Genomic DNA, 25,661 nt, shown 5'->3' with positions numbered 1-25,661 from the left:
ATTAAAAAGGACTCTAGTGGAGAAAGATAGAAAGAAGCATGAATTCTTTTTAACTGTACTGCTCCTCTGAGGAGCTGAAAATAACCTCTTCCTTAAAAGAGTTGAAAACCTACTTCATTATTTTAAAAAATGAACGCTAATAAATGATGGCAAAACAAAATTGGCAGCAAGATAGTTAACATTTCAACAGTGCAGTCACATTAGAGACTATGTTTTTGGGTTGGTTGTTATCATAAAGTGCATATATCTTCATGTGCAAAACCTTACACAGAGAAAATGGGTCCTCTCGTTTACCTAGTCTGCTTGTAAAAGAGTATTTGTCAGTAATGCTGTACCAATGTCAACAGAATTTATTTCTGATGTGCTGATTATGGTCCCAGAAACCCATGAATAGATATTTCAAATCAGATTAGAGTTGCAATCAAATGGACTCTTTCTCATCTAGTAGACAAAAGTTATGTGTAGAGTTTCACTTTCACTTCTCTTTCCACTTACACATGCTCAATTTTTAATGAAACTGCAAAAACAAAATATGGAATTTGGTATAGTCCCAGATGATTAAACCAGATTCTGTGATCCTGCAAAAGTAAAAATGAAGATTCAGTAGTAGATGCAACATGCCTACCAACTTGGTAGGAATAAACTGAGATCAGGAAATCCTACAGCAACCATGCACCTTCTCCTCCATTTCTTCCATAGGAGCCTTGAATTTTAAGAGAGGTGGGTCACCACTTGACATGGTGTAATAAACTGAAGTTCCATTGGATGTATAAGAAGGTGTCCTGGAACTAATCAAATGTTCTTTAGCTTCTCCCCCATTTTCCACTGAGTCTCCTATACCGCTAGCAAAGTGTGTACTGATAAAGGGGTGATTGAGAAGTTTGGCTGCTGCTCGCTGCCGTTTCAGTTCAGAAAGGGTTTGGTGGCTTCTTTCTTTGTACTCATCCCAGATGTGATGAGAGTCAGAAATCCCAGGGGTATTGTAGGGCAATGCTTGGCTTCCATCATTGTCCAGGACTGAATGCATTAGCCAAACATCTCCATTTGGAATAGAATATTGGTAAGGAATGGAGGGTAGACTGAGTCCATTCTGAAGCAGATTTTCTGAATCACATTGTGTTCCTTTTGTTACCAGCTCTGGAAGGATTATAGCTGTATCAGCGGTCAAGTTCTGAAACACAAAAATAAATATGAGGGGTAACTTTGCTGTTCCATCTATAAAAAAAACCCCATAATTTGCCCATGTTTACTGATTTTCTTGCATTATAAAATCAAGCCCTTGTGCTCTACTACATAGCTATCCAATCAAAGGCTCAGGACCACATGAGATATCCCAAAATCTTTGGTGCGGCTCCCAGAGACCCCCTTTCCCAAAGTTCTTACCAAACTGGATTTCTTAAAGAGAGGAAAAATAGTACATTATTTGACTAGAATCTAGATGGGAATCAGGTTAAGTCAATGATAGTTTTCTTTTTCCTCGCTCCATCTATTATGCCCCCAACACACAAATCTAAGGCTAAGTATAATTAAGAAGAACATGTGCAGTCTTGCTAGACTGAATGTTAAACCAATGCGTGGCTTTTTCTCCACTGAGGAATTTGTAAAGAATATTTTTTTCCTTTAAAAAATATGAGGGTCCAGCAATGATATCAACATAAGATGGAAAGGAAAATAAAGAAGATTGTATAATAAATATATATGCTTTGGTTATCATGAGTTTTAGTTATGCAACTGGTACTTCCATTCACATGGTTTCTTTTTTTTTTTTATTCAAAAAGTTTTTATTAGTCAAAAAAGGTTTATACAAATACATATCAGGTATGGTAAATTTTCATTTTTCTTATCTAAAATAAGAATTTTACTCAAATTTTTTAACACATACAACAGCCATAAGGCAAGCAGGTGACACGAAGTAGCTAAGTTTGCAAATTTTAAATACGTAATAAAGAAGAGTCAAGAATAATCAGAATATCGTACAAAAGAGAATAAGGAAAACCAACACAATCCCAAATATCTTTATCACTTCCTAGTTTTGGATCTCAGAACTCTGGGTTCAGCCTGACCCAACTCCAGGGCCGCAACAGCGGCAGCCGCCTCAGCCCCATGATCTATAACCTCCCTTCTTCAATTCCTGGGTCATCTGATTCCAGGAAGGCTTTGTGTTCCTCCACATAGGCCGTAGCCTCCACAATTGTACTGATTTTTTCGTAATGCCCTCCCGGAAAATCATCAATCCCTCTGGCATCAGCCATCTGAAGCCCACTCCCTTCTGGTACAATTTGCTTGACAAAAAATAATATTTCTTTCTTTTTTCACGTACCTGTCTGGGAATCTGCCTCAGAATGGCTATCTCCCTGCCCCTGTAAATCAGTGCCCCACTCCTATGTTTTCTAAGAATTTCATCTCTCGTCTCTCTTCTCACAAATTTGACATGAACCTCTCTGGGAACTGCATGCGTGCATATTGCTAATTAACTCTATAAACTCGATCCACATCCCAATTCATGAAATCAACACCTCTCCCAAGAAATTCTCCCAACAATTTAGTCACAACATCTCTCAAGTCTTCTTGGTCCACTTCTTCCAAATTTTGAAACCTAAGGAAATAAGACATTTTATCCATCTGTAGTCCAAGCACAGCATTGCCTGTCGTCTCCTCTCTTTTCTGCACTGCCCGCATCTCACCCTCCAGACCTTCCACTTTCTGCTTGTTTTCTGCTGAGACTTGTTGAGTATCCTTTAAATCCTTTTGGATAGTCACAATTTCTGCTCTTATTTCCGTTTGGCCTCTTTGCAAATCATCCAATTTCTTGTCCATATTGGATAACTTTTCCAGAATTCTCTCCATCTCTCCAGCAGTTGGTCTCTGACCTTTTGCCATTTGAAAAAAAAAGTATTCAAAATCCTCAGGCAAGCACAGTATCCTTGTAATTTCCTCCGGATCCACCAGGGGGCACTCACAGGAGCAACGAGTCCAGAGTACAGTTAGTCAACCAGGAAGCCGAAGGGAAGTGATGTCATCAAAATTCTCATAGTGAAGGCGGAAGCTGGGCGCCACCACTGTTCCCCAGAAGGAGGGGGGGCCTCAAACCTTCCCTCCTAAATTTCTCCATCACCTCTTCTCTCCAGAGCTCCACAAAACCGGTAATCTTCTTATTTTAAGTTCTCCTCTCTCCAGAATAACTCGTGCTCCTTCCAACCGCAGGGGAGAGAAAACCCCCCCGCACTCCGGAGCACTCCACTCACGTTTACCGATATTCCCTTCCCTTCTCCTCCTCAATTCTTCTCCGTGCCCTGTTCACCACCAGGCTGCTGCAGTTATAAATCCAATGCCCCGGTGTCACCGGGCACAGCGGCCCAGGCGACGACCAAAATAATGGCCGCGGCCTGTGGCCTCCGAACCCCGCCAAGCCTAGGACGCGCCAGCATCGGTCCCCACAGTCCTGTATATCGGCTGGGAGACCCCTGGCGAGCCGTCCGTACGGCAGGTGTCCTTTTCGGAACACCTGGCCCCTGAGGGCCTCGGCGGCGGCCGGATTCGGGCGCTGGAGGCAGGAGAAACCTTCCAGACGTCCGTTGCCGCTGGATACCGGAAGTCGTCGTCATTCACATGGTTTCTTGATTGGCAATGCTTTAATAGGAACAAGAGAATGTATTCATTATTAGATTTTCCTTACTGGATCTGTGTTCTCTTGGTTAGAGGAAGCCTCCCGAATGTCAATATTGTAATCAGAAGTTCTTTGCTCCTCAGAAGATTCTATCTGTTGCCAGATGATAGCCTCCTTCTCATATTCCTTTCTATAAAGATTTGTTCGATCTGAAAGGCTTGCCCTCCGCACCACTTTTCTAGGACAAGATGTGAAAAGAAGAGATTTACTAAAATGGTGATTTGCAGAAATGAATAGCTATTTTTCTATAGCTGCACTTTTTTGAAGAAAGAGCAGAAATGTACCAGTTTTCTAACACCAGGAGGTACTCATGAGTCAATCTTTTTATTTATTCAAAATTAGATTGTCAACCATTGCAAAATTGAAATTCATGGATGAATCCTCATCCATCCATATCACATACTGAATCACTCCCTCACGTTAAATTAAATTCATTTCTGTTACAAGTTCATGGTTTAGAATTTTTCAGACAGCTATTTAATCATGTAAATATGTCAAACTGCAAATTGTTCCTCTATTAATTATAAATCTTACTGTTGCTTTTATCACAAGTTGCTGGACAAATAATAAATACATGACATACATATGCAAGAAATTTTGAATTGTAAATTAATTTTCATCACAATTTGTATGGAATAACATTTCTTGAGCATTTAAATACTGCATATTTAAAATCAAAAATACAAGCTGCTTTTTGGTGCCTTCAAGTCAATCTTGATTCCTGGTGACTGCCTAGAGACAAATACCTGTAGTTTTCATTGCAGTTTTTTGAATGGCAGTCATTTGCCATTGCCTGTTTCTTAGGGCTGAGAGAGAATGACTGGCCCAAAGTCACCCACCTGGCTTTGTATCTAAGGTGAGCCTAGAACTCAGGGTATCCTGGTTCATGGCCTTATACTTTAACCACTACACTAAACTGGCAGTCTTACATATCATACACCAGGATATTAATTAGATTAAGTTCAAATCTATATCCTAATTATTGGTGTTTCATTTAATGAACTATTCTTTTTATGGCTTTCCATAAAGCTTATGATACTCCAGATGTTGCAGTATCCCTTTCCATTGGCCATTGAGCACTACTCATAGATTAAAATATCATCACATGTTCCTCTAGCTAGAGTCTAGCTAATAGGGAAAAAAAGTACCCTGTTGCTATCCATTTTACCTTGCATGAAACTCTGTTTCCAGATTACTGAAAGTATAAAGCAACTGGTTTAAATCAAGGATATGCAGGGGTGGGTTCCAGATTTTTTTACTACCGGTTCTGTGGGCATGGCTTATTTGGTTGACATGGTTTGGTGGGCATGGCCAACTTGAAGTTACTCAGGGCAAGGTGGGGCAGCACCTTGCTGTGAGTGACATCAAGTTGGCCACACCCACTCAGTCACATGACCAATGCTGCAGACACAGGGCGATTTCTCTCGGGGGACAGCCAGAACTTTGAGCTTCCTCTTTTCCTCAGAGGAGCTGCCTCCAAGTCCTTGTGAAGGGACACACACACAACACAACACAACTGACTCACACACAATATAAAAACAGCTGCACTTCACCCAAAATGGCCCCTGCAACAAGCAGGAACCTTATGCAGCCACAAAAAGCTCAAAAACCAACTTTCACACTTTAAACACACACAACACAACTGACTCACACCCAAACAAAATGCCACATTCAGCTTTGTGAGATTTGAGTGTTTGTGTAGTTAGAGTGAAACACTACAGAAACACACCAAATCTCAGAAAGCTGCACAAATATTTTATTTTATGTTTTTTAGATCAGGGGTCTCCAACCTTAGTAACTATAAGGTTTGTGGACTTCAACTCCCAGAGTTCCTCAGCCGGCAAAGGAGGCAGATTGAGTTGCTCACTGAGGAGATGGATTGCAGGCAGGCAGATTCAGTTGCTAGCTGACGCAACTCATTGCAGAAGCCGAAGGAAAGCGAGCCCGAAAGGAGCAGTAATTAGGTAAGTGAGGGGGGGGATTGGATGGGCCAGAGGAAAAAAAGATTTTAAAAGGCACCTCTGACGATCCCAGCAGAAGTTGCCTAATTGCAGCCCAGAACCTCTTAACTTAGCTGGAATCGCCAGAGGAGCCTTTTAAAAGGGCTTCTGGTGGCTCAGCAGACTAAGTCTGTCTATTATTAACACAGCTGCTTGCAATTACTGCAAGTTCAAGTCCCACCAGGCCCAAGGTTGACTCAGCCTTCCATCCTTTATAAGGTAGGTAAAATGAGGACCCAGATTGTTGGGGGCAATAAAAGTTGACTTTGTATATAATATACAAATAGAATAGAAATAGAATAGAATAGAATTTTATTGGCCAAGTTTGTTTGGACACACAAGGAATTTGTCTTGGTGCATATGCTCTCAGTGTACATAAAAGAAAAGATACGTTCATCAAGGTACAACATTTACAACACAAATGGATGAAGACTATTGCTTAACACTGTGTAAGCCGCCCTGAGTCTTCCGAGAAGGGCGGGATATAAATTCAAGTAAAAAAATGGCCAAAGAGGTTGTTAAAAAAAAACTTTTAAAGGGTTCTGATGATCCTTGCTCAGCCCCGCGATCATCAAAGGCTTTTTTTTTTACTTTTAAATGCCTTTTTTCAGCTGAAGAAAAGATGCTTTTAAAAGTTAAAAAAAAAAAACCTCTGATGATGGCGTGGCTCAGCTGGGGCAGGGGGTGGGGCCAGGGATTTTTGCTGCCGGTTCTCCGAACCACCCACTGCCATCCGGGAGCATTTCACCCCTGGCCACTTATCTTCCACGGCAGCTGGTCCAGAGTTGCGAAGGCAAGCTGACCCAAGTTGTCAGAGCCCCCAGCCAGACACCGCTGCTGGAAAGTGGCTGGCCAGGAAGCCTCCGAAAAGGCTTTTTTGTCACTTTCTCCTCTGGCTACCAAAAAGTACTGGCAGCATCCCCATATTCTTTGCACATGCGCATTGACTTGCAAGGAAATGGGATGCACATGCGCAAAGAACATGGCAGTGAGGAAAATGGCGGCTGGAGAACCAGTTCGGGGGCGTGGCCAGCCAGCCAGTACTGGTTCTCCGAATGCCAGCAGATTTTTACTACCAGCTCTCCCAAATCGGAGCGAACCAGGAGCAACCCACCACTGAAGATACATAACATAGAACTTATAGCTAATCAAAAGAACAGAAGTCAGGAGAGAGTTTTTGTTTTATTAGACTAAAATGGTGCCTAGATTCAGGCCAGTATTTTGTTTATAGGTTTATCTGCCATCCCCCAATAAGGACAATAGTAAGTTATAGTGATATAGAACTAGAGGGCATAATATGGATTTCTCCTTTTGAAAAACAGTATGATTGGCTATGTCAATGATAATAGCTATTTTGTGAGGTATCTATAGCACATTTCCAAATGTATCCACCATTTGAAAGATTTGTTGATCCCTGCCTTATGAACAAGCCAAATACAATAACCTATTTAAACTTGGCAATCTTTTGTCAATATTATTTGTTAAAACATATTGACAGCACATGTTTCTTTCTTTCAACTCTACCAAATGAGTGTATAATTTTCTAATGTGAGGTCAGGCCACCAATTAATAGAGAAAAGATTTATCAATCGAGTGAAATACTAATTTTAAAATCTATTTGACATATGGACCCTACTTGCTTCATATAAAACATGTAGAAAAATAGTAGTGGTTTTGGGGAACAGGGTATCTCAGTACAAATATTTTGGTTAGCATTTCTGCACCTCGAAATTAGATGGTTATGATGAAAATCAACTTCAAGAAGTTCAATCTGTAGTTTACAAAAAAAATTAAGACTGTCCGGACTGACTGACTGAGAACAGATTTTTTCCCCCTTATTCACTCACCCTCTGCTCCCAGTGCTTGATGTTCTCCTGTTCAAGGAGGACTTATGCCTCATCTGAGACTTCATGATGACATCATGTTTATGCTTCAGCTCTAAGAGCAGAACCTTAAACTCCTCTTCTTCACACAGGTCTAAAGGAACACAAATAAATTCCTTTAACTGAATTGTTATGATGATAAAATAAACATAAGCATGAACTATTGCATCCAGTAGACTTTCTACATGAACATACATGGTGCAGGATAAGGAAAAATAGGAGTCTTGCATATCTTTAAGAACCATAGAGCTGATTGCAGAGTTGCCTACTGTTATTTGAAGATCATTGTGAATTAAGGCTACAATATCTGAGTTATATCAGTCTGGATAATTGTACCCAAAAGTTAAATTGCACCCAAAAGATTCTGTACCTCTTTGCTTCCATCTAATGGTCACCCAGATATTTGCACTCCTGTTAAATAACTTTGTTTACGTATTGCAGATGCAGTAAATATCCAGTCACTTCTGACATGCCTTCTTCTGACTCTAAGGAAGGGAAAATGTCTTTCTGATTGTCTTTTTTTCTATTTAAAAATCTATTTGAAATCCAATTTAAATATATATATATATGTATGTACAGTATATATGAGATATTAGTTTAATATACAGATTGCATTTTAATTACTAATATCAGGATTTGTAGATTTAGAGAAGTGGGCAATCCAGGGGACGTCTATATTCTGAAGGATATATCTGCCCAAGAAGTGCATCTGAAACTATTCCTTAAGCATCCATCATTAATCTATGAGCAAGTGAATGTCTGGACTCTGCTTTCAACTTAAGAAATATTAAACACATAAATGGCTTTTAGGGCCATCTGACAATTTCAGGATTACTGAAGAATTACTTAAAAGTGAATGCAATGGTTTTATTCTAAAGTGATATGAAGACATAAATTCAGACTCAGCTTTTCTTTCTTCATCCTTGATACAAAACACAGATTTTCTCACACGTAAAGGTATTCTAAGGAGCATTTTCCCATACTTTACACAACAGTCTGACAAATGAAACCAACATTTCACATTTAGCAAATTTCAAAAAAGATTCTAAAAGAATCCTTCTCATCATCACCCCCTACATGCTTTGCATGCTATTCATGAACATCACTTTACAAACTGACAACTTGAGCAATTCCTAAAAGAGAACCAAGAATGTTGTCATGCTCTCAAAACTTTGGCTAAGAATAGAAATGGCAGGAATTCACCTATTGGCATCTCATCCATAGCTGTTCGGGCACTCAAGTTTGCCCCATGGGACACTAAGAGCTCTGCCATTTGCATCTGGAATAAAGAAAATGATGTTAAAATGTAATACCTTCCACAACATCACCCAAGTTTTAATTAAATCTAGCACTAACAAGATAAGCTAGGCTACCTGTATGAAGGTAGACCCTCTAAGGCGAGATATGTTTTCAATAACTACTTTAAAATTAAAATGAAGTATGAGAGACTGGATGAAGCTTTTGAACACATCTAATATACTACTAATTCTGCATATGTGCATCATCTAACATGCAGTATATCAGGAGACAGCAATGAGGCCCTCAATGGCAACAGGTTACATACTAATAAATCAAATCTAATAAATATTTCACTTCAATTTTCCCCAAGTTGTGCCTTTCAGAAATACTGGGATTTAAATTTTCATAAGCTCTATTCAGCTTGGCAAATGGGTGACTCAGAATTCTGAAAGTCATAATCTAATACTTCTGAAATATATTGGCTGGGCAAGACTGAGCTAAACTAGGAACATGATTACACTGATGTTTTAAGGATAATTCACAACTAGGTAGTGCAGGAAATTACTCTCCTACTCTCTGCTTGCCTCTCCTCACAAGAACAGCCCCAAGCTGATGTTCAATGGCACACAGTTCTGGACAGATTCCGTATAGCTATATGGTAAATATCTCTTGATAACCCTATTTTTCTTGATTGCTCTAGTTTGAACTGATCTGTTAATGAAACACATACATGTCCCCAGAAAGCAGCAGCATGGAGGGGTTCCCAGCCATCACAGTCCTTGAGGTCCAGTCTGGTTCCTTGGTCTAGAAGCAGCTCTGCTGCATGTAGATAACCATTGGCAGCAGCTATATGTAACTATAGCCAGGAAGAAATAAGAATTTTAAATGTCTGCAATTTTCTGTGATATATGCACAAGTATCTATGTATACCCTTATTTTTTTTTCTTTGCATATTCTTTTTAATACTGGTTTTGGCTTGTTTTGATTTGGCTTACAGCTAACCTGGTGTTCATTCTACAGGACCACCACTATGTGACTTAATTACCAGTGGCTTGCTATAGTAATCAGGCTAGTTTTAGACTAGGGGAAGCTAATGTTTAATGTGACTTCTATTCTAACATTGACCTAACCAAATAAATGTGCATTATTTAATATATAATAATTGAGTATTAACTAATCAGTGGTAAGATTTCTTGAGCAAATGGAAACAGGTAATGCCTGCGTTAAAAATCTACATTGGCAGCCCAGAGTTGGAATCTGGCATCAAACACCATGTCTTGCTATTGTGAGCCATTCAGATAGCGAGCCTTACAAATCTTTTAAATAAATAAGTAAAGTAAAATGTCTTAGGACTCAAATTAAAAGTGGACATTTTAATGTGGTTTTTTTGCTTCTATCTGTATAGTGGAAAAAGCCTGCTCACTTTGCTTCTTCTTTCACCTAAAAACTGATGTTATGAGAAGATTCAAAACAGATGCCATTCTAGCTCTTTCCTCCCACCATATCATGCCACAGGTAATAACAATTTTAGAGAAGAGAAAAGCAATTTAAGTGTGTTAACTGGTTCTGAAGGAAAAGACTGGACTAATTTTTCCTCCCCAAATCCCTAGTTAGATGGCCTCACTCCTAATTACACAACTGTACCATGATTTCAGGAGAGCAAAAAGTATGACCATAAATCCCCTAGAGAAATAGGCAAAAAAACCCTTATCAGTTCAACATTCTTAATGAATAGCAGCCATTCAAAAAGCAAGCAGAAGTTAAAGGCAATAGATATCTTCCATATTATTTCAGAGCAGTGTTTATTTAAAAATGCTACCTTTAATTCTGGAGATAATCTACAGTTGTCAAGCCCAGCAGTCTAATCTCTAGGAATTTCTCTTTAAAGCTGCCTAGAATGATGGGCACTGTCCACTATTAGTAGGAAATTCTATAGTTTATGAATGAAACAAGATCTTTTATTGGTCTAGAACAGGGATGTCAAACTTGTGTCGTCATAACGCCGTCACAGCTTTTTCCCCCTTTGCTAAACGGGGCATGAGCATGGCCAGTGTGTGACGCATCGGCCCACAGGCCGCAAGTTTGACACCCCTGGTCTAGCATCCCACCCCTTATTTAGATTCAATGGATAATAAGGGGGAAATCCTTTCTTCCTTGGCATGGGGTAATGTCTATTATGTATTACTAATATCCTAGTAATATTGGACAATGCGTATTTCATTAGAACTGCTATTAAAAAAACCATGCATTGTCAAAGTCAGCATCAGAACTTATGAATACATGGGACCATTCTTATAAAATCGTTTCATTGTTTCTGTTTTACGCATTACATTTCACAACATTATTTGAATGTATTTTCTAGACCAGTTAATGCAGAATTCACTATTAACAAGTTAATGAAAATATAAGAAAATATGATTATTTATTTCCCTTGCTCTGTTATTATATTGAGTTTGCAATCCAAGTTCAATCTCTGACATATACGGTACTACACAGTAGAGTAACATAGCAGAAGCTTTTTCAGGGTGAAGCATCTAATTTAGCATCATTGAGTCTAACCTCATCCAGAAAGATAGTTCCATGATAATCTCTATTGTTGAATCCAAATCCAATGAATAGACGAATAAAACTATATGATTAGTTTATTCGAATCTCTAGTCCCAAACTTAGCTTAAATTAATTACTATGCCATGAGATCAGTGTAGTATGTTAAGAAATTTCTATTATTGTTGCTGTTATTGAACAGACATAGGATTACAAAATGAATCTTTGGCCAATTCCATACTTTTAGCCAATACTCTTAATTTCTATGTAAATGTCAACTGTATAGAAATATTGTATTTAACTCTGTCTTTAGTGTACATGTACTACTAGAGTTTGCATGTGGCAACTTGAACACTGGGTTGAGGATTTATTTATTTTTTTGCATTCATTTGCAACCTCAAATTTCAATTCCAGCCATTCTGTGGCAGGAAACAAGCAAATATAATAGGCAACACACCCAATCATATCCCCAGCCCCAACCACGAATCTAATAAGTTTCCATATGTCTGCTTCCAAGTTAAAAGCAGCTATGCTCCAGATGTTATACAGGAGAAGCAGCATTTAAACTTTGACATAAAATATATATATCACAGGTTGGAGCAAAAATAATGAAACTCAAACCAAGCCAAAAAAAAAAAAAAGCAAAATTTCTTCATTTTTCTTGGAGGAAAAACCCTACACGCCATTTTAGGACCACGTTCTTTAAGAAAACCCTACAGGGTATCTTGAAGGTGTATAGGTCCAACTATATTCAAAGATGGCCAGTCTGCATGCCAGCTGTAAAAGCAATGTGGCTATGGCTCACCAGTGAAGCACCTTGAGCATCTATTATGTTCAGATCCTCTCCTCTTGCAATCATCTCTGAAATATCATCAACCATTCCCTGTTCAGGAGCAGCTCTCATCGCATTGATTTTCTCTTGTGTGATTCCTACAATTAATACAAGAGGAAATTTGCACTGTAACAATTCCTTGAAACATTAAAGCAAATGAATAGGAAAAAACAATAATTTTTAAAAGTGCCTTTCCCATTTATTTATTTAAATGCAAAAATGCTGCTACCAATACCCATTCCAATCCCAGGGTCTCGGTATAATTCTCTTCTCTATTCCCAACATCTAATATAACCCATATTACCAAAAAATGATGAGATTCCAAGAAAAGGACTATTACCCCAGATATCAAAGGTTGGGAAAAAAATTGAAAAGGTATTTTTGACTCTTCCGAAACAGTGATGCAATTAAGTATCTCTTTGACCTAGATTTTATCTTATTTTACAAGACTAAACAATTTTTATTCAGGTCCAGAAACATAGCCTTTTTTTTTTTCCTGGAACCCATGCTCTGGAACTTCTTTCCCTCAGAAATCAGATTTTTCCTGACCCTCTCAGCCTTATGCAAGGCCTAAAAGACATGCTTCTTCTGTCTGTGACAATTTTTATTCTGTGTTTTTTTTTTAAGCTCAGCTAAGTTTTTTATTATTTTTAAATTTTTAGTAAATTAATTTTTGTGGTTATTTTTGTTTGTTCCCTTTGTTTAATTTCTTATCTTTGCCTTGCTGTTGTAACTCAATAGCTAATTAATTTGCTGAACATGTGCATATTGCTATCTTTTAAATTATTTTTGCATATTGTTTTCTCTGTTTTTTTAAAATGGCAATAAAATTACAGATATAACATAATACAATGTGTCTATCCTAGTCTCAGTGTTTTAAGGCATACTGGAGATCAAAAAAATTATACTGAACTCTCTTATCTAAAGTTAGAAAGAGGAAATAGACTTATGAGTTTTAAAAAATGTACCAAGTCCTTCTTTTCCTTATGAAATATCTCCGTACCAACTGGAGGAAGAATTGCATTCTTGACCTTGACTTCAGAGCTGTATTGTATAAAGTGTCGTTTGTGTAAATGAACTGTAATGATTTGATACTCTAAATAGTCTTTCTATTACATAAGTTTTAGAAATCATTTGGGAGAGTAAACATTGCATTGCAATATATGAACACTTTTCTTAATTATTAATACATCATTTTAAAAAGAAATATTAAAAAATCAAGGTTTTTTTTTTACATTTTCTTATGAGAAAAGTTGTAAAAGAAATATATTGATAATGCATCTACTATGTGCTTTTTATATTTTGGTTACTTTTTACACTATTATATTGACCCGTAATATCTGAACAACCCTGCTATCTTTTCAGTAAGAAAAACCATTAAAAAGGCATTTTAAAAAATCAGGATTCGGATGAATGTTACTTTTTAATTCTAATTTGATCTTTTCCAAATTTAATAATAATAAACAAAATGTTATGCATAACAGTTGCACATATTATGTATCCATGATGCCAAGCGGAAAATATAACTCACAGTTGATAAAATGAACAAATGAATGGAAATGCTGCTTCTGCATTTCCAGTACAGGTAGTCCTCCACTTACAACCACAATTGAGCCCAACATTTAAGTGAGACATTTGTTAAGTGAGTTTTTCCCCATTTTACGACTTTTCTTGCCACAGTTGTTAAGTGAATCACGGCAGTTGATAAGTTAGTAACCTGATTGTTATGTGAATCTGGCTTTCCCATTGACTTTGCTTGTCAGAAGGCTGTAAAAGGTGATCATAAGATCCTGGGACATAGCAAAGGTCGTAAATATGAGCCAGTTGTCAAGCATCTGAATTTTGATCACATGGTCATGGGGATTCTGCAACGGTCATAAGTCACTTCTTTCAGTGCTGTTGTAACTTTGAACAGTCACTAAATGAACTGTTGTAAATCGACTACCTGTAGTGCAATCTAGACCCAAATAAGTGCTTACACAGTGTTTTCCAATCTGATGGCGCTGCACCTATGTTTATCTATAACTGCCAGAATTCTAGCTGTGATCAACAGCAAGAATAAATGAGCAATTCACACCAATGCATCTGAAAGGGGAAAGATTGGTACAAGCTGCCTTAGTCTCCAAACAAACAAAAATATACCATGGGGCAAAAATTTGACAGTCTCATCTGATGCTCCAAGGTTCCCATATCCTGCTTACCTTGGTATGCCATGCAGGTCTCAATAACATCCAGAGTTGGTTCATCTTCACAGAGATCATATGGCATGTTGCCATCTGCATTGACTGCCAGTAGGTCTGCCCCACTACAAGAAAAAAAAGCAAGACATGAGAGATATCTGCACAGTTGGACAGAAAGTCCTTAGGCAATTTGAAGGATATATACTAAGGGGCAAAAAATGTAGCCTAAAGGCCAGGTACAGCCTGCCAGCATCCTCACCATTCACAGAGCCCTACAAAGTAGGTGGAACAAACAAGATCCCATTTTTTTTCCCCTGGGCAAGTTTACAGCTGTTATTTCACCCATGGAAACTTTCTACCGTTTTGGGACACATTTTTGAAATGTAGTTCTTGACATTCCATTGAAAACTAGATGATTTCAAGTTTTAAATAGCATGCAGCAAGGTCACATTTTTAATTTTCTAATTATATATTAAATGAATTTACATATTGAGTGGTATTTAGAAGATGACTGGTCATTGAGGTCACTTTTATTTTACTGAGCTCTCAACCCTAGCTAAGTGTTTACTTATGCTATTGCGGGGGAATGCTAATTTATTACTGTTGCAGTTCTTTATAATTTCAATGTGTTGTAAGCACTGTCTTGGTCTTTTGATTTTTGACAAGCTACAAACAAATAAATAAATATGGTGGGTTTCATAGGAAATGCAGTTCATGGGCAAATGGATAATTTATGGGAATTTATGTTTCTCCTACATGTTTTGCAGTGCTGGTCTAATTTGTCTCATAGTTTCTCATGAGATTAAACAGTTTAAAAAAACAAAACATTATCAATGCCATATCAATCTGCAACCCCATGGCATTTTTTTACTGATTACTGAAGAAGTTGTCACTAAGCTAACAAAGCAAACATACCTCCCAAGAGTTTCACTAAATTCTAAGATGAATGAACATTTTTTTAAAAAATAAGTAATCAGTACTGAGTATTGTAAATGTTTACATTCTTGGAGAACATTTATTTATCACAGTAGACGGTGCTGAGAGGTATGTGTGCCCTAAACCAGCAGCCACTCCTTTATGATTTGTTTTTATAATTTCCTATGTTAGCCACATTTTTGGCCTGCAAATATGGCAGATTTTATCGAACAGATCAAGTCTCTCCCACTTGTTCAATACACAGACCTTTCATAATTCTCAGCAATGGTTATATTAAGCTGGGAAATTCTGGGAATTAAAATCCACATATTAGAGGTGTACATAGGGTGGGAAAGACTGCAATAGGCTCTAATATAATGCTTGACAACAACGGGATAACATAGCACGCTAAGCCAGAATGTAGTTTGTTGTTTTTGGCTTATTACTGTACCAATCTAATTACTGTATTTTACAAATTATGGTTTAGGCTTAATGTATTATACTTGTTGAACAAACCATCTTAGTGCAAGATATGAACCAATCCATGCTACACATTACAAGTACGGGAAACCTAAGTCATTTATTTTGTCTGAGCAGTTAATCTCATCAAGTAACCTTTCTTCTACTTTTTACTTTCTGCTTCAGTATGTCCTTCTAGCACATTCTTTGTCCTCATGAATCTTTATGTAGAAACAGAATAAACCACCAGTGGCCTTCCCTGGATTTTGATGTTTGACAGAATTACTGCCATTTCACTACTAATAGCATTTAAGGATATTAATCACATAAAAGCAATTCAGCTTAAACCATAATAATGAGACTAATCAAATTGTTGAGCAAAAACATTATGTTACTATTTTCTGTAGTTTTCACTCAATTTAATATAACAGAATTGGCATAGGAGAATTTTTCAAAGGAAAGGAGAATTCTGGGGAAATCCTCACATATAAATTTTGGAACTCTTGCATTTAACTTAATCATAAGTTAGCCACCTTTCACTACATAATCATTTGTACAACTTTTTGCATATGTAGCAAATCAAAAGAAGGAACTCTTCCCCTGACTTTTTCAGTAGGGATGAACTATTCCTGCCAGAGAGAGGTCCCATCCTTGAGAAACTGATAGAGAATTTCCAATTTCCTGGAGAAAATGGGAAGAATGACCACCAAACTTCTCTGCCCACAAACATGATGGAAAGTTCAAAAAAACTATTTACAGCAAAATATACCCGAGCAAACAGCTCAAAATCAAGCACCTATCTGAATTAAAATATTTTTCCTTTTAGTTCAGGTTTTCTATTGCGATTGGATCTTAAGGGGGATACAAACATGGCCTCATACACAGCAATAGTCCCATACATACATTTCCCTAAAATATCCTTCCATTCTATTTTACCAGCTGCTTTGTGAAGAGTATCTAAATTGAGAAACCCACTATTCTGCTGCAATAGGTGATACCTACCCCCGGATAAACTGCCCAAAAGGTATCAAGTATTCTGAATTAGTTGAACTTCAACATGAAAATGCAGATTAAGCTTGACCCACCTTGACACTGAAAGCCTTTGAAGTGGACCAACCAACCACTTTTATGGATATTTATGCTCATTATTCTACCCTATGAGAACAGAGGAAATTAAAATGTAAAATGCACCTGCAGCTGTTTCTCTGCCTATATCAGCAAACAAAGCATAGGATCAGACTTCCTTTGTGCTGCTGTTACTTTTACAAGTCTCTCTAGGTTCCATGCTCTGACACTAAAGCCTTTTGATTTTGTGCTTAAATAAGCTCTTTGATCCAAAAGACTTCTGACAGAATCCTGCTTTGATTAGAGCAAACATATGCTGCTTTGTATTCTGCAAATAAACAAATAAAAGTGAATCCAGCCCATTGCCTCTTTTGATACCAAAAGCTCTACTTGCAATGTATTGAAACAAGTATTATATTCTTATTACTGAATGCTATAGCCAAAGCATATTCTTCTCTTCCAAGTTCAAGGTAGCACATATAAAGTTTCCCCCATTGTGTTTTATTTTATTTCTATAGCAATCTTCTGTGACCAACTCAGAAATAGGCTACAATGAGTAAATATATGATGGCTGACTCATTCATTCATTCATTCATTCATTCATTCATTCATTCAAATATTTATATGGTGGTCTACAGTATCTTTCTTCCAAGACTATGAATAGTTAATCAGTTAAACCATAAAAATCAAATCAGAAAAATCAAATAAAAATAACCACAACAATAATGTTAATACAATGCTTTCAAAACCCTTACAACCTACAACCATACAGCTGGATTTATCTAACATACTGGTCCACTGCCTGAGGAAATAAGACACCTTTTTAGAGGTTTTCAGAACATGAAACTGGGCCATCTGAATCTCATGGTAGAATGATATTCTACAGGGAAGCATTGAGACAGAGAAAGTATATTTCCATGGTCTCACTACGTGACACTGCTTCAAAGATGCAATCTGGGGTATGTCCAACCTGTCTGAATAAGCAGAAACAATTTGAGACAGCTGATACTGAAATAACTAGGCTCTATGTCAGGTTATTTATATAAATCTCCAAGTGTTGGGGGCAGGGCAGTGGTGGGTTGCAACCGGTTCTCATGAATCGTTGGCAGAAATTTGGCCAAGGTCATTGAACCCTTAGTGATGGCCGGTAGGCCACGCCCCATGCCTTGCAGGCCATGCCTTGCAAGTCCAATGGGATCAGCATGCGCAAAGAACATGGCGCCGATTGCAGCTTTTTCTGTCAGTACTTTTTGGCAGCCTGCGGAGAAAGCAGCTGGTAAAGAAGCCTTTTCAGAGGCTTCTTTGCCAGCCACTTTCCAGCATCGGCGGCTGGCTGGGGACTGCCGAAAACTCCAGTCAGCTTGCCTTTCTGACTCTGGACCAACCACCGCGGAAGTAAGCAGCTGAACGAAGAGGTGGTGGAGGGGGAGGAAGGCAGGCAAACAGGCCTGGCCACGGGGACTGCCGGGAAGGCAGGCAAGCATGTCGGGGCCGCCTGGCCATGGGGAAGAGAGCTAGCAGCCTACTCCCATCCCTGTGGCCCTGCCATGCTTGCCTGCCTTCCCGGTGGTCTCCCATGCCCTTGCCTTCCAAGGTTGGGTCACCCATCCAGCCTGTGATGCCACTTCCAGCCCGGCCAATGGGTGGGTGGGCAGCCCGTGAGACGGACTGCTGTGCTGGAGCTGAGAGGGGCTACGGGAAGGCGGCCGGATGTCCCAGGGCTGCTGCACATGTCCACCGCATGTGAAGGGAGGCAGACACCGTGCCTCTGAGGAAAAGAGGCTGCAGTAAAGCCCTGGCTGTCACCCAGGAGAGGACCACAGAGGGACACACACACGTGCGCACATGCACCCCTATCGCCCTCACTGCTGCTACTTTTGCTGTCATCTTCTTGGTGCTCTTAAAATTGATCTTGAAAAGCTGGGAGGCTGGAACAGCAAAAGTAACAGCGACAGGGGCGTGTGTGTGTGTGTCCTTGCGCGGTCCTCCTCTCCCAGGTGACAGCCAGGCCTTCGCCGCTGCCTCTTTTCCTCAGAGAGGCAGTATCTGCCTCCAAGTCCTTGCAGAGGGATACACACACACACGCCCCTTTCACCGCTACTTTTGCTGTCAGCTTCTCAGCTCTCTTAAAATTGATCTTGAAGAGCTGGAAGACATTTCCTTAGAACAAGGATTTTGCAGTATCCTTCCCCTGGAGTGGAGTGGGAATGGAGATTTTGCAGTATCCTTCCCCTGCCATGCCCACCAAGCCACACCCATAGCACCAGTAGTAAAAAAAAATTGAATTCTACCACTGATCAAAAGGGCTGGCAACTGCCAAACAAGCACCGAACAGTTCACATAAGGAAGTTGCCATGTAGCAGGAGGATGATTCACTAGCAAGAGTTCCATTTAATCCCTACGTTATGAACAGTGTCTCATATCTGGCTATCTTTGGAATAGCGCCCCTGAAAACTACCAGAATCTCTCAGATGACAGTTCACTGCCCTGGAGCCACACCTGATGCCACACAGTTAGCCACGTTTCTGAGAACATCTCCCCTTCCCATGCACAATAGGATTGTAATGCATTCAAAATTGGTCCTCTTATACATTAAATCATGAATAACACCAACCATGGACTGAGCAGCCAGAAAACTGAGATTCTGATGACTACCATTAGAGCAAAATGCAGAGGGTAAAAAGTCAGCATTGGCTCTAAACACTGAAACTGTCTTTCCTCAGAATGGCCCAGTCCCTTTCTCCATCTCTGAATTAGAATCTTCATGTTCTATTAACAAATGCTACAATTTCTTTTTAGACCCAATTCATACTGCCAGTTTTTTGTTTAAACTTTGACCAGTTTGAAAGCAAGACATCTGCAGAATCATCACTTTAATTATTTGCTTCACAACCTTTACATTTGCTCCCAAAGATTTGGGTTAGTGCCATAATAGGTTCCTTTTGGCAAAATGCCAAACTGTTTAATTAAGGTGTGCCTTTTGTGTGTTTCAGTGAGGAGATCTGACTGCTATTTTATTGTAACTGCTGAGATGCTTTTATTGTTTTCAGCCAATTTCAAAGACGGCTATAAAAACTGCTTTATCCCAGGTGAATCTATAGTATTAGTTCATCTAGTCTGTTATTATCTATTCTGATCAAGTCAATCTATCTTTGCTTTTTAATTAGAGATGCAAGGATTCATCTTGGAACTTATCTAAGAAAATTATCTATTTCTTAGAATGAGAGATCTATACATGTATACAAATATAGCTATACATATACACATGGATACACCTGCACACAAATACACAAATTTACCAAAGAACTTACTTTTGCTTAGGTACTAAAAAATAAAGCTGTGCAACACATCACATCAGTGTAAAGTCCAAAGCATCTTATTATTTTCATGTACAACCCCACTAAATGAGTCCTTCGGGAGATAGGGCGGTATATAAATTTGATAAATAAATAAATAAATAAATAAATTTATACCATAGGTAACCTCAAGTAGGAAGATGAAAAAAATAGAACATAATTACAAATATTTATTCTTCTCAAAATAGATGAAGAATGTTAAGGACACTTACCTTAACAGTCATGTGACCTTAACAGTCATGTGAAACAGTCATGTGAGGGTTTGAAAAAGCATGCCTATCCATTCTACACAACCATCTTCTCCATCCTCCAAATGCTCAGAAGTATCTTATAAGAATTATTGTTGCCATCTTGGTAAAAAACCACCTCACTTCAGCTCCTTAAATGTGAAGTGGTAGCAACACACTTGACTTCAACAGCTAGTGAGAAAAGGCTGAGCAGCTGGGAAACAGGATGAGATGATTCTCACCAACTGAAAACGGTCCACCAGGACAGATCTAGGATTTCTGCTGAACAAGTGTCTTTACTGCTTTAGTGCTGGAATTAAACTGCAGCCAATATTTGTAGACAAGTCTACCAATAGCAATGGTACGGTGTTGATCCCAAATCAGCACATATGCCCCATATGGAATAACCCTGCCATAAATACCCATTATGTCACTGGATACTGAAGCTATTCATCTTGTCTTTATCTCATTACTATGTTGTCTTGATTTCATCACTATACTGTACTTCATTTTTTATTCTATCTTTCCACTAAAATTTCTGCTTCACTGTTGCTCTGATAGAATGAAGACATATGCTGCAGTTACAATCTACCCAAAGGAAATAGATTTATAACATATCTGGAAGATGAGGGAGACATTTCTTTATTGAGAGACCTTTTTTAATGAGGATTTTCTTTTAAAAATGCTAGTATATAGTACTTCCACTACAGTCTGCTCCTCAAGGGAACACTTTAGCTGTTCAAGGACTTATATTTTGAAATCAGAGACAAGATATTTTTCTGTTGCAGCTTTTGAAAATGCCTACACCCAAAAGATGGAAGGGACTTGAGTCAAGCATTTGCCTGAACCTGTAAGGGTTCAGAATAGACAGATGATGAGACCATGTACACTGACCACACTCCTGCTTTCCCTGATTTATTCATATTGAGCAAAAATGTCTACAGGAGAATTGCACTCTGTTATTTGAATGGGAATATAGCTTTCTGCATAAAACGGGAGCCAGGATCATAGGAAAATCTCATTAATCAAATGTGAACATAGCTCCTATTTAGATCTTCCAGCTGACTGCCTGGAGATCTGCAATAACAGGTGCATAATTATAGGGACGCTGGTGGGGACAGCACATACAGCTCCATGCTTTACCCAATTTGTCTTCACATATGTTTTAAAGGGGGTTCTGTGTAGACTAGGTTTAGCATAAAATTGGGTCAACAAAAATGCCAAGTATCACAGGTCACCTACTGCTGAATCAGGATCTTCACTAGATTGATGTGTCCACATGTTGCTGCTGCATGCAGAGGAGTCCACAGTTCATTGTCCTTTGCATTGGCGTTGGCCCCATGGCTCAGAAGGAGTGTAACTATTTCTTCATAGTTGTCTATGCAGCACTGTTAAGAAATCAAACCAGTAATGTTAAGCTTTAATTTGTACAGATGATTTTTGGCCCCCGAAGCAATAGAGTGACTTTTACTTTACTGCCACCTGACACAGTATTGATGCCTTGATAACATTCAAATGATTGAAAGAGATACGTCAAGGTATGTGTTCACAATGGGAAGATTCATGTTGCAATATGAGATGTAATCACCTAATCTTGTAATTGCATTTATTCTTCCATTCCATGATGCAAACCTAAATAGAAAGATTATCAACAGCTTTTGGCTAAGTCACTTTCTTTGCCTTATAGTTGTAGATACTGAAACATACTTCATAAAAAAAGCACAGGCTTAGAATTTGGTGCCAGTGAAAAGTATGTATTATTTCTCATAGGCAATATCCAATAGCCACCTGCCAACAGATTCGTCAAAAAATATTTTTTTATTTCACTAATACAGATGTTATCTTTTTATAATCCAGTATTCATGAGAAAGTGTGAAATCAAAAGCAGAAAAATCAATCTGACACATAAAAATGGAAGTGTGCACCTCAGGCAATGATATTCTGCAATACTCTCTCCAAAACTACAAAAAAAGTTTTAATTTAGAAGAACTTCAAGTATCAATGGTTTTCTTTATATAGATAATAGTACAATCTCTGGAACAATCTCACTTAAGATTTTGGCTCACGGGTGTGAAATGTATTAGCTGAGGGATAAACAATATAAATGAAAATTCAGTGAGCTGTTAAAGAAGTCCGTTGCACTGAGATTTTTTTGTACATGGAGCATCTTCTGAGTGGTAAAGATGGAGCCCTCTTTTTATTTATCTTCATAATAAACTTTCAAGTTGTACTCATGAATGAATGTGTCACTTGTTTAGATCGGGGTGTCAAACTCGATTTCATTGAGGGCCACATCAGGATTGTGTTTGACCTCGGGGGTGGGTGGATGGGATATGACCAGGGGGTGTGGCCAGCTAAAAATCACTCACGACAGGGGCGCCTGTGGTGGCCCAAGCGCTCTGCCAGCAAAAACAGGATCCCAAGCTCTGTTTTTAGCTGTGACAACTTCCTGCAACCCTCTGCCAGCAAAAACGGGAGGGCCACCCATGAGCTTTCTGAGCTCTATTTTCACTGGCAGAGGCACTGAGGGCCGTTCCTTTGCTGTTTCCAGGATGGCCCCGCGGGCCAGATCTAAGCACCACATGGACCAGGCCTTAAGTTTGACACCCCGGTTTAGATGCTTTGAATTTCCTACACACAGCAACTGATAACTCAGAACTTCTCTTAGGAATTCCTGAGGAATTTTCATTTAAACATACAATTGATTTATAACACCTTTGGTAAATTTAATGTCAAATGCTAGGAGCAAAAAGAAGCCAAATATGATCTTTTAAAATCCAATACTCTTCTTCCATTTGCATAGGTGAGATAAAGAAAAGCAGGGTGGATAAAAATCTATGTTTTGTTTTTTTTAATTAAAAATAGATTTTTAAAATTTAAATTGGGATTTTTATTTACTTATTTATTTATTCACATTTTTATACCCCTTTCTCCGAAGACTCAGGGCAGTGTACAGCAAGTAAAACGACAATAATCCAAAACCATTTAAAATATCATAACAAAGTTAAAAATCTAATTAGACTGCTGTATGCTTAAAACTATTAGGTAAAAATACAAAAGATAAAAACCCCTGTTAAGAAACCCGCTAAAATCCCCAAATATTAAAATCAATCAATCAGGCCAGCCCTGCCTGGTGAAAAAAGAAAGTATTGAGCTCGCGTTTAAAGGTCCTAAGATCAGGGAGAAGATGGAGTCCCACCGGCAGCTCGTTCCACAGAGCCTGGCCCCCCACAGAGAATGCTCTTCCCCTGGGGGTCGCCAGCCGACATTGGTTGGCTGACAGCACCCTAAGGAGGCCCTCCCTGTGAGAGCGCACTGGATGCACCGGACAATGGGAGGTAACTGGCGGCAGCAGGCAGCCCCGTAAATATCCTGGTCCGATGCCATGGAGCACTTTAAAGGTGATAACCAACACCTTGAAGCACACCCGGAAGACCACCGGCAACCAATTCAGCCCGTGCAGGAGAGGTGTTACATGGGAGCTACGAGGGGCTCCCTCAATCCCCCGCGCGGCCGCATTCTGTACCAGTTGGAGCCTCCGGATGCTCTTCAAGGGGAGCCCCATGTAGAGAGCATTGCAGTAATCCAGGCGGGAAGTGATGAGGGCATGAGTGACTGTGCATAATGAGTCCCGGTCCAGGAAAGGGCGCAATTGGCAAATCAGGCGGACCTGATAAAAAGCTCCCCTGGCGATGGCCGTCAAATGGTCTTCTAAAGACAGCGTGCGTCCAGGAGAATGCCTAAATTGCACACCAATTCCCTGGGGGCCAGCGATTTGCCCCCCACAGTCAGCAATGGGGTAAGCTGACTATGCCGGGACGCCGGCATCCACAGTCACTCCGTCTTGGATGGGTTGAGTCGGAGCCTGTTCGTCCCCATCCAGACCCGAACGGCTTCAAGGCACCGAGTCATCACATCGACGGCTTCGTTGGGGTGGTTCAGGGTGGAGATGTACAGCTGAGTGTCGTCGGCATACAGCTGACAACTCACCCCAAAACCACGAATGATCTCTCCTAGTGGCTTCATATAAATGTTGAACAGGAGGGGTGAGAGAATCGACCCCTGCGGTACCCCACAATTTAAATTGGATTTTTTTTTATTTTTATCATATTTATTTTAATAAAATACTTTTGGAGTAAAAATCTATCTAAAGATTGTTTTCTATTTAAGATACATTAATAATTTCAGCATGAAATGGAGCTTAGTTATGTAGCATGAGGCTGTATATTCTGCAATATTTACATTTTTGGTAAACTCATTCAATGAACCCAAGCTCTGCAAGCTAATACGCATTCTAAATAGGAAACCTTCATTTTGTTTGTAAATAATAATATTAAAGATTGTAACTAGCAGCAAGAATGAGTCCTTACATTTAAAAAGCACCTGTCGTTTCAGATCCATCATGGCAGCCCCTGTTCGTGGGCATCCACTCACCTGCAGCCCACCATGTCCCTCACCTTGTGTCATTGCCACATCACCAGCCGTCCCATTAAAGTGAATGGGTCTGTCAGAGGAAGAACTGCTGCGGGACAGAGATGACAGTTGCTCTTTAAAAATTATGATTTAAATCAAGCCTTTTCACTAATGATTTAAATTGTGATTTAAATTGACTTGATTTAAATCAAATCCATCCTGAAACAGGGTTTTTCAAACTGTTCTGTGGAATCCAGACAATTGTGACAACTTGATGGAGGCTCCATGAGAAACTGAGAGCAAAAGAGAATAAAGCTCATTCAAAAACAGCTGCTTTTCTATCACTAGAGGTTTGCCTCTTGATCAAAAGTTCTAGGAATTTTGATTTTTTTTTTAAATTTCAAAAAATTTGAAACCCCTAGTATAAAGTAACATCTCAGATTAACATTATTCAGCAACACTTATATTTATCATTAAAAATCTATGAATGAATTCAGGTTATATGAATGTCAAGGCATTAAAAAAAAAAAGCTTAAAGAGAAATCTCAAAATGGTGCCTCCTGCTCCAAAAGTCCACTAGCCCATTGATTTCAGGACAGTGGAGGAAAAAATGGAAAAAGAGACAGAATTCAACCTGTCTAAACAACCTGCCTTCTAATGTGCAATATTTTATATGATTACGTTTGTTATTTTATTTAATTACTATGTTTCAAAATCATCCTCTGCTCTGGGTGATATGCTAATTAAAGCAAGAAAGAAAATGTAGCAACAGGAAAAAGAATCAAAAAGCAAATAGTTGAATAGGCTATGTTGCCAATACGGCTACATTCTGAAATATGTATTAGGCAATATCTTTATCAATTGTGTTGTAAATGTTGTAC

The 25,661-nt window shown here is 38.9% G+C and overlaps 1 protein-coding gene across 9 annotated transcripts in view; it reads right to left on the bottom strand.

Moving 5' to 3' along the window:
• Positions 1-467: 467 nt before the first annotated feature.
• Positions 468-25,661, bottom strand: part of PPP1R16B (protein phosphatase 1 regulatory subunit 16B) — a 141,026-nt gene continuing 115,832 nt past the window's right edge. For all 9 annotated transcript variants that reach the window (XM_058174506.1, XM_058174502.1, XM_058174507.1 and 6 more), the window contains 8 exons: positions 21,610-21,755; positions 14,367-14,470; positions 12,139-12,263; positions 9,520-9,645; positions 8,754-8,829; positions 7,515-7,644; positions 3,677-3,845; positions 468-1,171 (listed from right to left, as the gene is read on the bottom strand). In XM_058174506.1, the coding sequence (XP_058030489.1) occupies positions 650-1,171; positions 3,677-3,845; positions 7,515-7,644; positions 8,754-8,829; positions 9,520-9,645; positions 12,139-12,263; positions 14,367-14,470; positions 21,610-21,755 (1,398 nt within the window). In that variant the 3' untranslated portion in view covers positions 468-649. The remainder of the gene's footprint in view (positions 1,172-3,676; positions 3,846-7,514; positions 7,645-8,753; positions 8,830-9,519; positions 9,646-12,138; positions 12,264-14,366; positions 14,471-21,609; positions 21,756-25,661) is intronic.

Source organism: Ahaetulla prasina, chromosome 3, assembly GCF_028640845.1.
Source record: "Ahaetulla prasina isolate Xishuangbanna chromosome 3, ASM2864084v1, whole genome shotgun sequence".
Classification (NCBI taxonomy): domain Eukaryota; kingdom Metazoa; phylum Chordata; class Lepidosauria; order Squamata; family Colubridae; genus Ahaetulla; species Ahaetulla prasina.
Note: the sequence above shows the minus strand (reverse complement) of the source record. Positions and strands in the feature narration are given on the sequence as shown.